A 12402-nucleotide genomic window follows, 5' to 3' on the forward strand; every position below is an offset into this window, starting at 1 on the left:
GGGCCAGTGTTTGAGCATCTGGGCCAAGGCTTGGACAAGTAAACACATAAAATTAACCGTTGAACTATACTGAAAATGTTGGTGTCTTAGTTTTTTCTTAAAATATGAAGTGCTGGGGAACCCAGATGCTTGGGGTAGCCTCTTCCTTGGACATGTTTGCACTTTGGTGGGAGATGCCTGCACTGCAGCTGTGTGGGCCGGGAGGATGGGCATCTCTGCGGGTGGCTGCGGGTGCGGAGTGTGTGCAGAGGAGGGCCCCGTGGACTGAATGGGCCCCCCCCCAGCCTCACTGGTGGTGCAGCCTGATCAGGGGGCCTGGGTCAGGCGGGTGGCCCTGGGTGTGGGGGAGCCTGGCCCCAGGGGGGCTTTTTCTGGGGTGCTGTGGTGCTCCATGTGGATGTGTGTGGGGCTGGCCCTTCCGCTGACCAGCCCCACCCTTCTGTTCCTTTCAGCGCTATGGCTGCTTCCCAGCCTCGACTCCCAGGGACCCCCCTCTGTCTGAGGATGTGCAGCCTCCCAACACACCACCTCTCTGTGCTCCAGCCCACTTCCTCCCAGGGGAGAAGCCCTGCCCCTACACTCCATGACACATGGGCATAGATTGAAAAATAATTTAGTTTTGGTTTGTTAAACAAAGCAGCCTCTACAAACCTTGCTTCTGTGGCCAACCTCCTGGGAACATTGGGGGAATGTTTCTGAGTCTGCGCCCTCTTTCCCCTCCTGGGCACATCTGTGGGCAGAGAGGCCAAGATCAGTGGTGGGGGGACAGAGCCCCAGGCTGCACCTCTGTTCAGCCACCCAGAGTGTACACTGGACACCAAAGAGATCCCAAATCCCCCGGAGCCTCCTTGCCCTGGCGTGGTGTCATCACTCACTAAACAAAGCTCACTTTCTTACCAGCCCCCCAGTGAGCTTGTTATTATTATTTTGCAAAGGGAATATGGCCCTGTGTGCCCCATGTGAACATCCTGTATCAAGGAGGTGTGTAGTATGTTTACATACTTATCTGTGTGTCCCCACAAAGTGCAGGGCTCTGTGCTCAGAGCTGTGTTCATTTGGTACTTGCTGGGGATTGAAAGGTGCTTTGGCTTAAATATCAAATGCTGCCTGTAAGGTATGTGTGTTCACTGAGGTCTGTGTGCACTTCTTTTCCCAACCTGTTGTCACACCTGCAGAAAGACTTGCTACCTAAGGCTACATGTTTCCTATTCAAGGCATCTTTGCTTCCAGCTGCCATCTTTCATGGATTATTCTAGAGGCTGTCCAATCTGTTGTGTGGGGCGGCCCATAGGGGGCCTCCCTTGCCTACAGAATAGATTCCTCTATGACCCAATGTCTCTGCTCCAAGTGACCACGGGGTGGGTGGCTTCTGAGGCCCTTCAGCCAGAGCCTGGGCCACAACTCTGCCTCTTGCAGACCAACAGCCATTGACCAAGACACACCTGGCGCAGCAGGTGGGCACCCACCTGGGCAATGATCAAATCCTGGCTGAGTGACAGGCCTGGGAACATTACAATCCTGGAGCACTGGAGAAAGAGAGGTGGAGACAGGAGGGGGTTGGGGAGGGAGAGAAAAACCGGGAACAGGAGCCTTGGTCAGCAGCCGTGGTCTCTTGCCCCCCCCAGCTGGCGCGAAGGCACATCTACCAGGCAACATTCCGGGCCTGGAACAGAAACCCCTCCCACTGCTTCCTGAGCCCAAGGAGCGCTTTCTCTAAAGGTGAACGTGCAGGTTCCTACGGGGAAGCAGCACACATGGGATGTGGGGGTTGTGGTGGGCCAGGTGAGGAGCCCGGCACGATGGCCCTAGAGGAGCTGCTTGTTACAGGCAAAGAGGCGGGAGGCCTGGCCTCTGGTCCTGTGAGCCGCCTTCAGGTTTTAGGAGTGGGATGGAGTCTAGGGTGGCTCCGGAGCCCCAACTGGTCACTGCCCAGCCCTGACCTTTGCAGAGGAAATCCCCCTTCAGCGCAGGGCTGGCAACGGGGAGTGTGGAGGCAGCCAGCCCTGTGCTCGGGTGGGTCTGAGAGGGGATGCCAGAGCAGGGGCCCCTGGGGCCAGGGCCCCCTAGCAAGCACCTCATCTGCCTGGAGTTTAGGAACCAGCTCCGTGTGGCCAATCAGGAAGCTGTGGCAATCTGAGGTGTTGTCTCCATCCCTGAGTTCCCTGTCATGGGAGTCTGGACTCCACCCACTGGGGTGTGCCCCACGCTCTCAGGCGATCTGGGGGAGTGAAGTGGTGCCTCCTGGGCCAGGACGCCCACCTCCTCAGGACCCGTCCTGCTTAGAAGCGCCCCTGAGCTGCAGCCTGGCAGCCTGTGCTGACCGGACCCAGGCCGCCAACCCCAGTAGATGGCCACGCACGTACCAGGAGACACAGGGATACTTTCTGACCTCCACACTCATCCTGGGCCCAGAGCCACACAGTAGTGTCCTGGTTCACACCCATGTCACCCAAACCCACTTCTATCTGGCTGGTGAACCCAAGAGCTGATAAAAATATTAAACTCCCAGGCCAACAATTTTGCTCTTGCCCACAAGAATGTCTTTATCCCTCGTACCAGCCACAAAGAATGTGAATAATTCGACTCCCAGCCTGGTGGTGGCTCCAGGCACCCCCCTTCATCCCCAGGACAGCTCCCATGCCCTGCACCTGACCCCCTGCCCCAGTCCCCAGGATAGGTCTCCATGCCCTGCACCCCACACATGCCCACACCTGACCCTCCAGTCCCAAGATAGTGCCTCACAGTCTGCACCCTGCACAACCAGATGGTGGTGATGGTTGCACAGATTTGTTAATGTATAAAACCCACTGAATTGTACCTTGTTAAAGGGTGAATATTATGGTACATGACTTGTATCTCAGTGAAACAGGGCGGAATACCCTGATGTCAATGCATGTGAAGCAGAACCAGGAGTACAGCGTGTGTCCAGTTAACAAGAACAAGACCCTCATCATCACTGTGAAGAGTGGCCCCTAGCTGAGCAGAGATGCCCTATGAACTCAGGGGAAATGTTGTCTGGCCTACAGGAAGAGGGAAAAAGTCCAGGAGGCAAGGCCCTCATTCCATTAGTGGCTCCACAGACAGCAACAGTTACATATGTATGTATTTCCTTTTCTCGTGTTCTAAAGTGATTTAATTATGAAATTTCATATACGGGCAGAACGAATGCTTAAAGCTAAGGTATAAGGGCTTGAGGCACTTGAGAGCCCAGCCCCTCCCACCTCTGCCCCAGTGCAGGATTTTGTGTGGACACGTTTCAGCTCCTTTGGATCAATACCAAGGAGCGTGATTGCTGGATCAGATGCTAAGAGTGTGTTTGGCCCCGTGAGAAGCCACCAGACGGTCTTCCAGGGTGGCTGCACCGTTCTGCACTCCCTCTGCAGAGTGGGTGAGCTCCTGCTGCTCCTCGTGTTCGCCAGCACTGGGTGCTGTGGGTGGTCTGGATCGTGGCCATGCTGGTCTATGGCAGCGGTGTCCTGCTGTCACGTTAATCTGCAGTTCCCTGAGCACCTGCTTTGGGGAGGTGTCTGTCCAGGTCTTTTGCCCATTTTTATTTGGGCTGTTTGTTTTCTTATTGTTGAATTTTAAGAGTTCTTTGTTTATTTTGGATATGGGTTCTTTGTTTATCTTGTCAGATGTGTCTTTTGGAAATACTTTCTCCCCGTCTATGGTTTGTCTTCTCCTTCTTCTTGTCTTCCAAAAGTTTTAACTTTGCCAAAGTTCAGCTTGCCCAATCTGTCTTTTATGGATTATGCCTTTGGTACTGTGTCTACAAAGTCATCGCCATGCCCAATCTTGGAATTTTATAGTTTCACCTTTTACATTTAGGTATGTGATCCTTTTTGAGTTATTTGTGAAGGTGTAAGGTCTGGATTTATTTCTCAGCAAGTGGACATCCAGTTGCTCCAGTGCCATTTGTTGAAGAGATGACTTTTGCCCCACTGTATTGCCTTTGCTCCTTTGTCAAAGACCTGTGACCGTATTTATGTGGGTCTATTTCTAGGCTCTCTGTTCGCTCCACGGATCAATCTGTCTATTCTTTTGGCAATACCAGTCTGTATTGATCATGGTATCTTGCAGTAGGTCTTGAAGTCACATACAGTCAATCTTGTAACTCTGTTCATGAAGTTCTTGGTTTTAATGTTGCTCAAGTTTTAAATCTTTTCTCTCATCATGAGGGCATTTTGTGTTTTATTTAAGAAATAGGTCTCTATCTTAGGTCTTGATAACACTCTTCTGTCACAAGGGTCAGCAAAGTCTGTGTGTAGAAGGCCAGATAGTAAATATTGTTGGTTTAGAGACCAGTAGGTGTGTAGTTACTACTCAACTCTGCCACTGTGGACCAATACAGGTGTAGACTTTAGTACCTTCATGGGCATGGCTGTGTGCCAATGAGCTTTACTAAGAAGGAGGGGTAGATAATACTCACTGACTGGCTATAGTTTCACATGATCTTCTAAGTGCCTTATAGATTACTTTTAGATCTAAATAGATAGTCTACCCTTGTATTATGTGAGTTAAGTTTCAAATTTCCTTTATTTTTAATGCAGCGGCTTTCAACAGGGATGGTTTTGTGTCTGGGGGCCATCTGGCAATGTCTGGAGACATTTGTGATTGTCATGCATGCTGTGGGGGTTGGGGCACAAAGAACAAAGAGCAAACAAAATTATTGTGGCTCTTCACTTGTAAAGCAAACAAGCAACACAGACCATAAATCTGTACACAGCATAATCCATTCCCCACTGCAGCTCCATAGCACAAATCAAATGGTCTAGGATCCTCCTCCTTGAGGCAGAATCAGTTCATCCAGCTGCTCTAACACAGCACACACTCAGAATCACCCCAGCCCCACCTCCAGGGTTCACAGTCAGAATCATTCCCCTTCCCTCCACAGCACACAGGCAGAATTGCCCCAGCCCCATGGCACACAGTCAAATGGCATGGAGCTTCATCTGTCCCAGAGTCCTCTGTAGCCAGTCCTGCCTGGTTGGATGGTGGTGAGGGTGCCAACATGCCTGGCACAGGTGGGCAATGTACTGCTGCATTCAGCTGTTTATGGCCATAAGCTTTTTCTTGGTAGTAGTTAGAATAACCCCCAGCGCCCACCACAGCAGGAAACACATTTGTGCCTAGCCCCACGGGATGGGAGATGAACCCATGGTGGTCAGAATGCCCCTGAGCCATGGCCTCTGTTGTGTGTGCCCATGGGGTCCTGCAGCTCAGTGTGTGTGTGCTCTTAGCTCTGGCCGTCCTGGCCTTCTTGAGAGATTGGGGCTGGCTAGGGGAGCATTCCACAGGAACATTCCAGAGCTGCCTCTACAGTGAGGGAAACCAGACAACACCACGGGGAATGGTGCAATGACAAGTTGAGAAATGGATCAGGCCCCAAAGCTGCTTTGGGCTCCCGATGTCTCATGAGGCCCCTGGTGGGCAGCATGGTGCTCTCCTGGGGGGCCACAGGCAGAACCCACCTCCACACTTCTTAGAGCTGTAGCCCGCTGGTGCTGGAGGCTGTCTGGGTTGGGGTGAGGCTTCCTGCTTATTGAGCAGTGTCCAAGCCTTGGCCTTCCTGATCAGCACCAAAGCCCCCAAACTGAGCTTTCACTCCCCAGATGGACAGCTGAGGCTGTGTCCTGCAGCTCCAAGTCCTGGCCTGACCAGCTCAGCCCAACCCAGCTACCTGCCCATTCCAGAGCCAGCAGAGGGGGCCTGGGTTTGGGGGTCTCCTTATGGTGCAAGTGGGCACATAGATCCACCCTGGTTGCAGACCAAGAGTGGGGACATGCCGTGGGAAGGGGCCCATCCACTAGGACCTTGGCTGAAGATGGACATTTCTTGAGGACACAGCTGGTTGGAGCAGCCCAGGGACAGCCCAACATGCACCCTCCAAGGACACAGCTTCCCTGCATCCCTTGTTTCTCATGCACTGGCATGTAAAACTACCTGAAGAACCTCTTAGACTAGTTTTCTCAAGTCATGAGTCAACAGAATTTCCACCCAGATGCTACTAAATACTTAGGAAAACAATTCAGGCAGGTAGTGGTGGTGTCCAGACACACATGCGGCTGTGGGCAGGCAAGGGAGTGCTGAGGGCATGGTGGAGGTGCCAGGGACCCCTGGGCAGCCTCAGTGGCCTGGCCTCCCACAGCCCGTGGGCCTTCCTGTGTCCTTGCTGTGGCATCTGCTGCCTTCTGCCATCATCTCCGAGGGTAGCAGGTCTGGGGAGGGGTCCCCCTGGTGGGTGTCTGTGATGGCCAGCTCTCCCAGAGACCTGGAGACCCCTTCAGGGGTGGGCCAGCCATGGGTGAGGAGGGATGCTCACCTCCTCCCATCAGGACATTTGGGGCCATTCCACTTGCCAGTTCTTGAAGCCATACCTTGCTCTCTAGAAGCCTGGAGGGGAATCTCTCCTCCAGCAACGCACTGCTCACATGGATTCTTGTGTCGTCACTTAGCTGTGGGCAGACACCTCAGCCTTCTGCCCTCCCCTCTGCACCTTGTCTCTGCATCAGGTTGTGAGTTAGAGACTCGTGTGCAGTTGCCAGGGGGACACCCAGGCACTAGAACTCGGACTGTTCTGTGCTTGGTTGATGCGGCTTTCAGGGATCACTCTGTATTGAGAAATGACAGGGCTATGGGACAATTTGCTGCCATCCGTGGTACAACATCTGAAAGAAAACACAACCCAGACCTGCCCCACAGCCTCAGAACATTCGCTGGTCTTTGATATCTTAAAAAAAAAGACTCTCAGTCTTGGAGGAGCCATTGAGTTGTTGAGCACAATCCCCAGTGGATGCTGGAAACTTCTCTGGCACATTCTGCACCACGCCTGCTGTGACAGTGACCACCAGCCATGGGGCAAGTACTGTCCCATCAGGCACAGGGACACGCCCTGCTCTGCCCCACCCTGCCCCACCCCTGGGCCTGTGACCTCAGCTGTGTGCTGGTAGCCCTGCCCCCACCCCCCACCCCCGTGCATTTCCTATGATGATGTTCCTGGGGTCAGAGGGCTGAGGGTTATCTATCTCACAGAGCAGCAGGTGGACCTGTGTGCTGAGTCCAGTGGCTCTGTGCCAGGAGCAGTGCCCCTTGGAATAGAGAAAACAGGGGTTTCCCTTTTACACGGAGAAAACGGGAGGCTGAGGGGTGAATGGGTTTGTCTAGGGAGAGAGATGCAGGTACCGACCAGCTCTGTTCCAGGAGGGGTGGCTGTGGCCCTGAATCTGCCCAAGTCATGTTCACGGCACCGGGAGCCAGGAGCCGGGTAGGGGGAGCAGGGGAGGTGCCCGGAGCTGAGCCAAGCACCCCGGACGCCGTGTTGCTGACACCAGCCACTGCACGGTAACAAGCAAGGAGCCAAGCCTGCAGCACAGTTAAAAGGGTCTGTAAATATTTTATTTTTCCATGTTTTTAGGCCAGAAAGAAGCATTTGGTAATAAAAATAACAGAGAACTATTCCCTGGGTCTGCTCTGGCATGTGCCAGTCCTCCACATGGAGGGTGATCCGGGGTCGGGGCTGTGGCTTTGGTGGCTAACAGCAGTGCCCTCAGCTATATACATGTATGTTACAAGGCAGAAAACAGTCTGGAAGGAAGCTCGGCCTGTGGGAGTGCGGTGTCCAGAGCTGCTCATGTGGTGGGTTGGGGAGACCGAGGCCTCCCGTCTTCCTGCTCGACCGGGGGGCAGGAGTGGGACGTGATGTCACTGTGCTTGTAGGCGGCCTCGTCCAGGTCCAGCGCCTTCTGGTTGACCTCCAGCGTCATGCAGCCGCGGTAGAAAGCCGTGACTGGCGCTGAGGTCACAGGCACATCTGGGCCAGTGAGAAGAAACAAACACCATCTTAGCAGATGAGCCACCCCGTCTGCTGGGAGCCCGGACTCCCCAGGCCCCCCGTCCCCCCGCCCAGTGCTCCAAGCATCTGCAGGCTCGTCTCCTCCCCCACCCTCCTCCTCAGGGGAGGAGGGGCACAGGTGTCTTCTGTCCAGAATGGCACCAGCTCGGCTGCATGCTTATAGGCAAGCAGGTCCCCAGCCAGTGTGTCCAGATAGTGAAATCGATTAAATAAATGCAATCTTCCTCTTGGCTCCAGTGAGTCAGTCATGCCGCAGGGCTCCCAACCCATCCTCCTCAAAGGTTTGTTTGTTCAAACTAAATGGAGCTTGTGTCTGTGGGCCGAGCCAGGAGTCCTGCCCTGCACAGTGAGTGAGAACCTACATGGGGCCTTGGGGGCCTCTGGGGGTCAGGTCAGCAGCTGGCCCTTGATCATTCACGGCCATGGCAAGCACACAGCGCCTGGTCAGAATTGGGTCCCCAGTCTGTAGGAGGTGGCTGCATGCGGCCCCTTCCTGGGCATAGCAGGAGCTGAAGGTGACCCTGTCCCCAGAAGCTGTACATCTGGACCAGGGAGCAGGCTGGTGGGGGCGTCCCAGGACACCTGGACTCCAGTGTGGCCCCTGGAGGCTAGGCCTGCCCTACAGGCCACAGCCACAGCCTCTGTGTGATGCGTAGTCAGGTGGGTGCTCTCAGAGGATGCGGGTTGAGCAGGTTCAAGCTGGTGCTTGTCCCTGTGAGCTGGTCTCAGCCTCAATCCCTGAACTGCCAAGCGGACACTGATAAACTAAGGCATCATGATGCCAGCCAGGGGTGTACCTGTGTTTTCTCTTCATCTAAAAGTTCACCCTATACAGAAAGACACACTGGGGCTGGTGGGAACAGCAGGTGCCGCACCCGAGCATGAGGCCATGGAGCCATACCTGGCAGTCCCCCGACGAAGGTGAGCACGGAGCCCTGCAGGTGTCTCCCAAGCACGGCCAGGCTCTCCCGCAGTCCCGCAGAACTCACTTCGCTCTGGCCCTTGGTGCCGTCGACCTCCAGGGTGGCCTCATCCTTCCGCACAGACACGGCCACTTGGTGCTCCTGGCCGTCACACACCTTCATCTCCATCAGGGCCAGGGTGACACTCTCCACAGCCAGGATGACCAGCTGTGGGGACATGCGCACCTGAGCGTGCAGGCCTCCTGTCCCATTGCCCACACCCCGAACCCTCCGTGGGGGGTGGGGTCTCCTGCAGCCTGGGCACTGCGTTCTGTGGCACACTTGTGCAGGACTCTGTTTCCACAAGTGTGAGGTGGGGGTGGGCAACATTATCCCAGGGCAAGAGTCAGGGTACCGTACTGTCCAGCCATCTAGGTGGATGTGCTGTCTGTGTGTCCACAATCCAGAACACAGGACATGGCCATTTCTTCCACATGAGACTGACCCATAAGCCACAGCAGAGTGGCTGGAGGTGTGAGGAGGTAAATGCAAACATTCCAGAAGACAGCTGGCCATGTAACCCAGTGTCCACACCAGCAGAACATGCCTCTGATAACATGGGCCAGACACACAGTCCAACACGGGGACAGACATGGGCCAAACAGAAGGACAGACAGATGCCCTCACAGCAGGGACAGACATGGGTCCTGACAGCGGGACGGACAGACGCCCCAGCAGCAGGGACAGACAGGGGCCCCAACAGTGGGATGGGCAGGGGCTCTGACAGTGAGATGGACAGAAGCCCCAGCAGCAGGGTCCCTGGGCAGGGCTGTGTGGCCAGGGGTCTGCCAGTGTCTGTGCCCTGGGAGGATCCTCCCGCCCTGTGGCAGCTCCAGCTGTTTGTAGGTGGCCGGAGGGGCAGGTCCACACAGCGTGCATGTGGACGGCACTTGGTGGGGTTAGTGGTGGGGGTGGGGGTGAGGGTGGGGATGGGGGTCCTGCTGCTGGCCCTGGACCAGTCAGGGGCAGGCTGGCTGGGTGCGCCCATACCCTCCCTGGTGGGCGGGTCCTCCCACTTTGGACATAGGCAAGAAAAAAAAAGCTCCTTCCTCTGCCCCTTGGCTGTTCTGTGGAGACAATGCGTCCCACACAGTGGTGGTCAACTGGGTTGGGTACGAAGGGCCAGCTGGACAGAGGACAGCCATACTCAGGCCTCAGCTGCCTCACCCAGTGGTTTGGGCCTACGTGTCTGAGGGTGCAGGAGAAACTGGGAGTCTGAACATGTTAGTGAAGTGGTCTGACACAAACATGAGCAATTGACGCTCGTCTTCCTGACCGCTAGGTTGGCCAACTGTCGGGGGTAAGTGGCCTCACTGCCTAACTGCTACCAGGCCACACCCCACACAGCTTTGGGTGACCTCAGGTCCACAGTGTTCCCAGCCACGTGGCCGTCGGACTGGTGAAGGCTGCGCGGCCCTGGGTCAGCTTTCTGAGGCAGGACTGGGGACCCACCCAGGAGGGAGGCCCGGGGCCACAGTGAGCGGTACCTGCTTTTTGAGTTTCTTGGTGGAGTGGTAGTCAACCAGGGCCACGGAGAGGGCCACCACGTGGTCACCAGCCACCAGCGCGAGCAGCACTCCCGTGTCAGCGGCGGGGCGGATCCGAGCCATGACCTCTATCTGCCAGGTTGCTTCAGTGCCGACGTCCAGCGAGGTCCGAGCTGCGGTGAGGGCGGCGCATCAGAAGGCTATCCAGGCGGGGCAGGCTGTGGTGAGTGAGGGGGGCAGCCCCCCGCCCCGCCTGGCCGCAGGGGTCCCACCTGAACACAGGGCCACAGGAGAACCAGGCCTGGGCGCCAGGACCCCGTCCCCGGGGAGCCAGCCGCTGTGGGACATGCGCTCCTGACTCGGGCTCCGGGGTCCTTGCTGGCTGCCAGTGCCTGCTCCACCTCGCACCCCAGGAGCCACGGCGCCCCTCCATGGGCCCTCCGCTTCCTCTCCCGCAGAACACGCTTGAGCTGTGGGCCCTCAAGCCGCCAGCCCCACCTGTGCCCGTCAGGCCGACCAACAGGTCAGATTGCTTAGAGAACCTTGGAGTCTCTGCGAGCTGCACTGAGCGCCATCCTCACAGACACATGGCTTCCTGCCACGGGGGGCAGCGCTGCTGCCACTGTACCGCCTCAGGGGAGCAGCTCCACATGTAGGCACCTTATGTATACAGAACGCATGTGACGTATATGGGATAGGATGCATGAGCATCAGAGCGAAGGACGCGTAGAGCATCCTGCACATCTTGCATGGGTGGTTCCAGAAAACACATTCCGGTAGAAAGGGCTGGCTCGTGGTGCTCTGGGGGCCAACACCACAGCACACTTCCTCCCTACGCTTGAATCTGCTGATGTCGGCGCCGGAGGACAGACTCCGCCCCACGGAGTGAAGTGCCGCGTCTCAGGGACCGTCAGCATCCTGACGGAGGAGTCCATTTGGGCCACTGATGTTGGAGCTCCGGCGCTCTGCTGCAGGCAGGTTCCTGGAGAGTTCCACTGAGCTGCAAGCACGCATCCCGAACCATCTGTGGGTCCCCAGCCCTGAGTGGGGTCTGTTACAGTCAGCTCCCGATAATTGTCCCCTGAATGCATGTAGAACTGGAAAAAGCAGGCAAAAACCAAAAATAAAACCAAAAAACTCAGTGATCTTCCCTGTGGCCAAGTTTTGCCTTTATTTCTGACAGAGGAGAGTGTTTCCTGGTGCTGTTTTCCCGTGACAGGACTGGGCACACTGGGCCTCAGTGGTTCTGTGGGGCCACTCAGGAGGTGTGGGGTCTTCTGCCACAGTCTGTGACTTCCTGAGGGGTCCCTGCCGTGTTATAAAATGGTACCATTGGAGGTTTACTAACAGGGCCCAGAGTTCCAAATACCATTTGGCCTTTGCAGTCTTGTACCTGACCAAGCAGAGCCCCCAGCAGAAATAGTGGGCAGGCCTGGGGTCAGCGAGGTGGCATAGCCAAGGCACGGTTGACCTGTGTGGCCTATGCTGTGTCACACAAAGTGTAGATGATACTCAGACGGGTCTGGACATGGGCTGCATGGCAGGTTCCTGGGCCCGTGACCCCACCCAGGGGGCCCCGCGCGGCCAGGTGCACCTGCAATTTCCTGGGCCAGGCATGGGGCCCTCCTGACTCCGGGCAACAGTTTAGGGCTCGTGGGCATCACAGGAGCTTCCAAAAGGTCTGTTCCTGCAGGTTCCCCTTCTTCTCCTGCATGGTCCTCAATGCTGGTGTGGCTGGACCCAGCTCTGCTGAGACCCCCACCTTCTTGGCAACACGACAGGGCTGGCTACCCCTCTGGCGCCTCCTGGCCGGCCCTCCTCCTTCTCCTCTCTTTCCTTCAATGTAGAACTCCTTGGAGCCCTAGAGGCAGCCCTCTGGATGCTGCCCCTGTCCACTCTTCATGAGGTCCTGCTGACTGCAACGCCAAGCATGTTCTTGACAGCTTCTCTGCCAACATGCAGACACCGAAGCTCGTTTTGTCCCAGAACCCTGAGGGTTCTGCCAGCATCCCCTGAGGTCCCTCATGTCCCACCTGCCTGCCCATCTCCAGCTGTCCCAGTGCCAGCAGGGCAGTTTGTCTGCTCCTGCCTGTCATTTCTT

General features: G+C 56.2%; 2 protein-coding genes across 3 annotated transcripts in view; one reads left to right on the forward strand and one right to left on the reverse strand.

Annotated features, from left to right (window-relative positions):
• TMEM255B (transmembrane protein 255B) overlaps positions 1-587 on the forward strand; it is a 34327-nt gene extending 33740 nt beyond the window's left edge. Inside the window, exon 9 of the mRNA XM_055335887.1 lies at positions 453-587. Within this exon, the coding sequence (XP_055191862.1) occupies positions 453-587 (135 nt within the window). The remainder of the gene's footprint in view (positions 1-452) is intronic.
• A 6786-nt stretch (positions 588-7373) lies between these two features.
• GAS6 (growth arrest specific 6) overlaps positions 7374-12402 on the reverse strand; it is a 33607-nt gene continuing 28578 nt past the window's right edge. Inside the window, exons 13-15 of one of the 2 annotated variants that reach the window (XM_055335890.1) lie at positions 10302-10474; positions 8754-8982; positions 7374-7810 (exon numbers count right to left, since the gene is read on the reverse strand). In XM_055335890.1, coding sequence (XP_055191865.1) covers positions 7629-7810; positions 8754-8982; positions 10302-10474 — 584 coding nt within the window. In that variant the 3' untranslated portion in view covers positions 7374-7628. Of the gene's footprint in view, positions 7811-8753; positions 8983-10301; positions 10475-10504; positions 11399-12402 lie in introns of those variants that run through there. The other variant, XM_055335891.1, reaches the window with a different exon arrangement.

This window comes from Nyctereutes procyonoides, unplaced genomic scaffold (assembly GCF_905146905.1).
Source record: "Nyctereutes procyonoides isolate TBG_1078 unplaced genomic scaffold, NYPRO_anot_genome, whole genome shotgun sequence".
Lineage (NCBI taxonomy): Eukaryota > Metazoa > Chordata > Mammalia > Carnivora > Canidae > Nyctereutes > Nyctereutes procyonoides.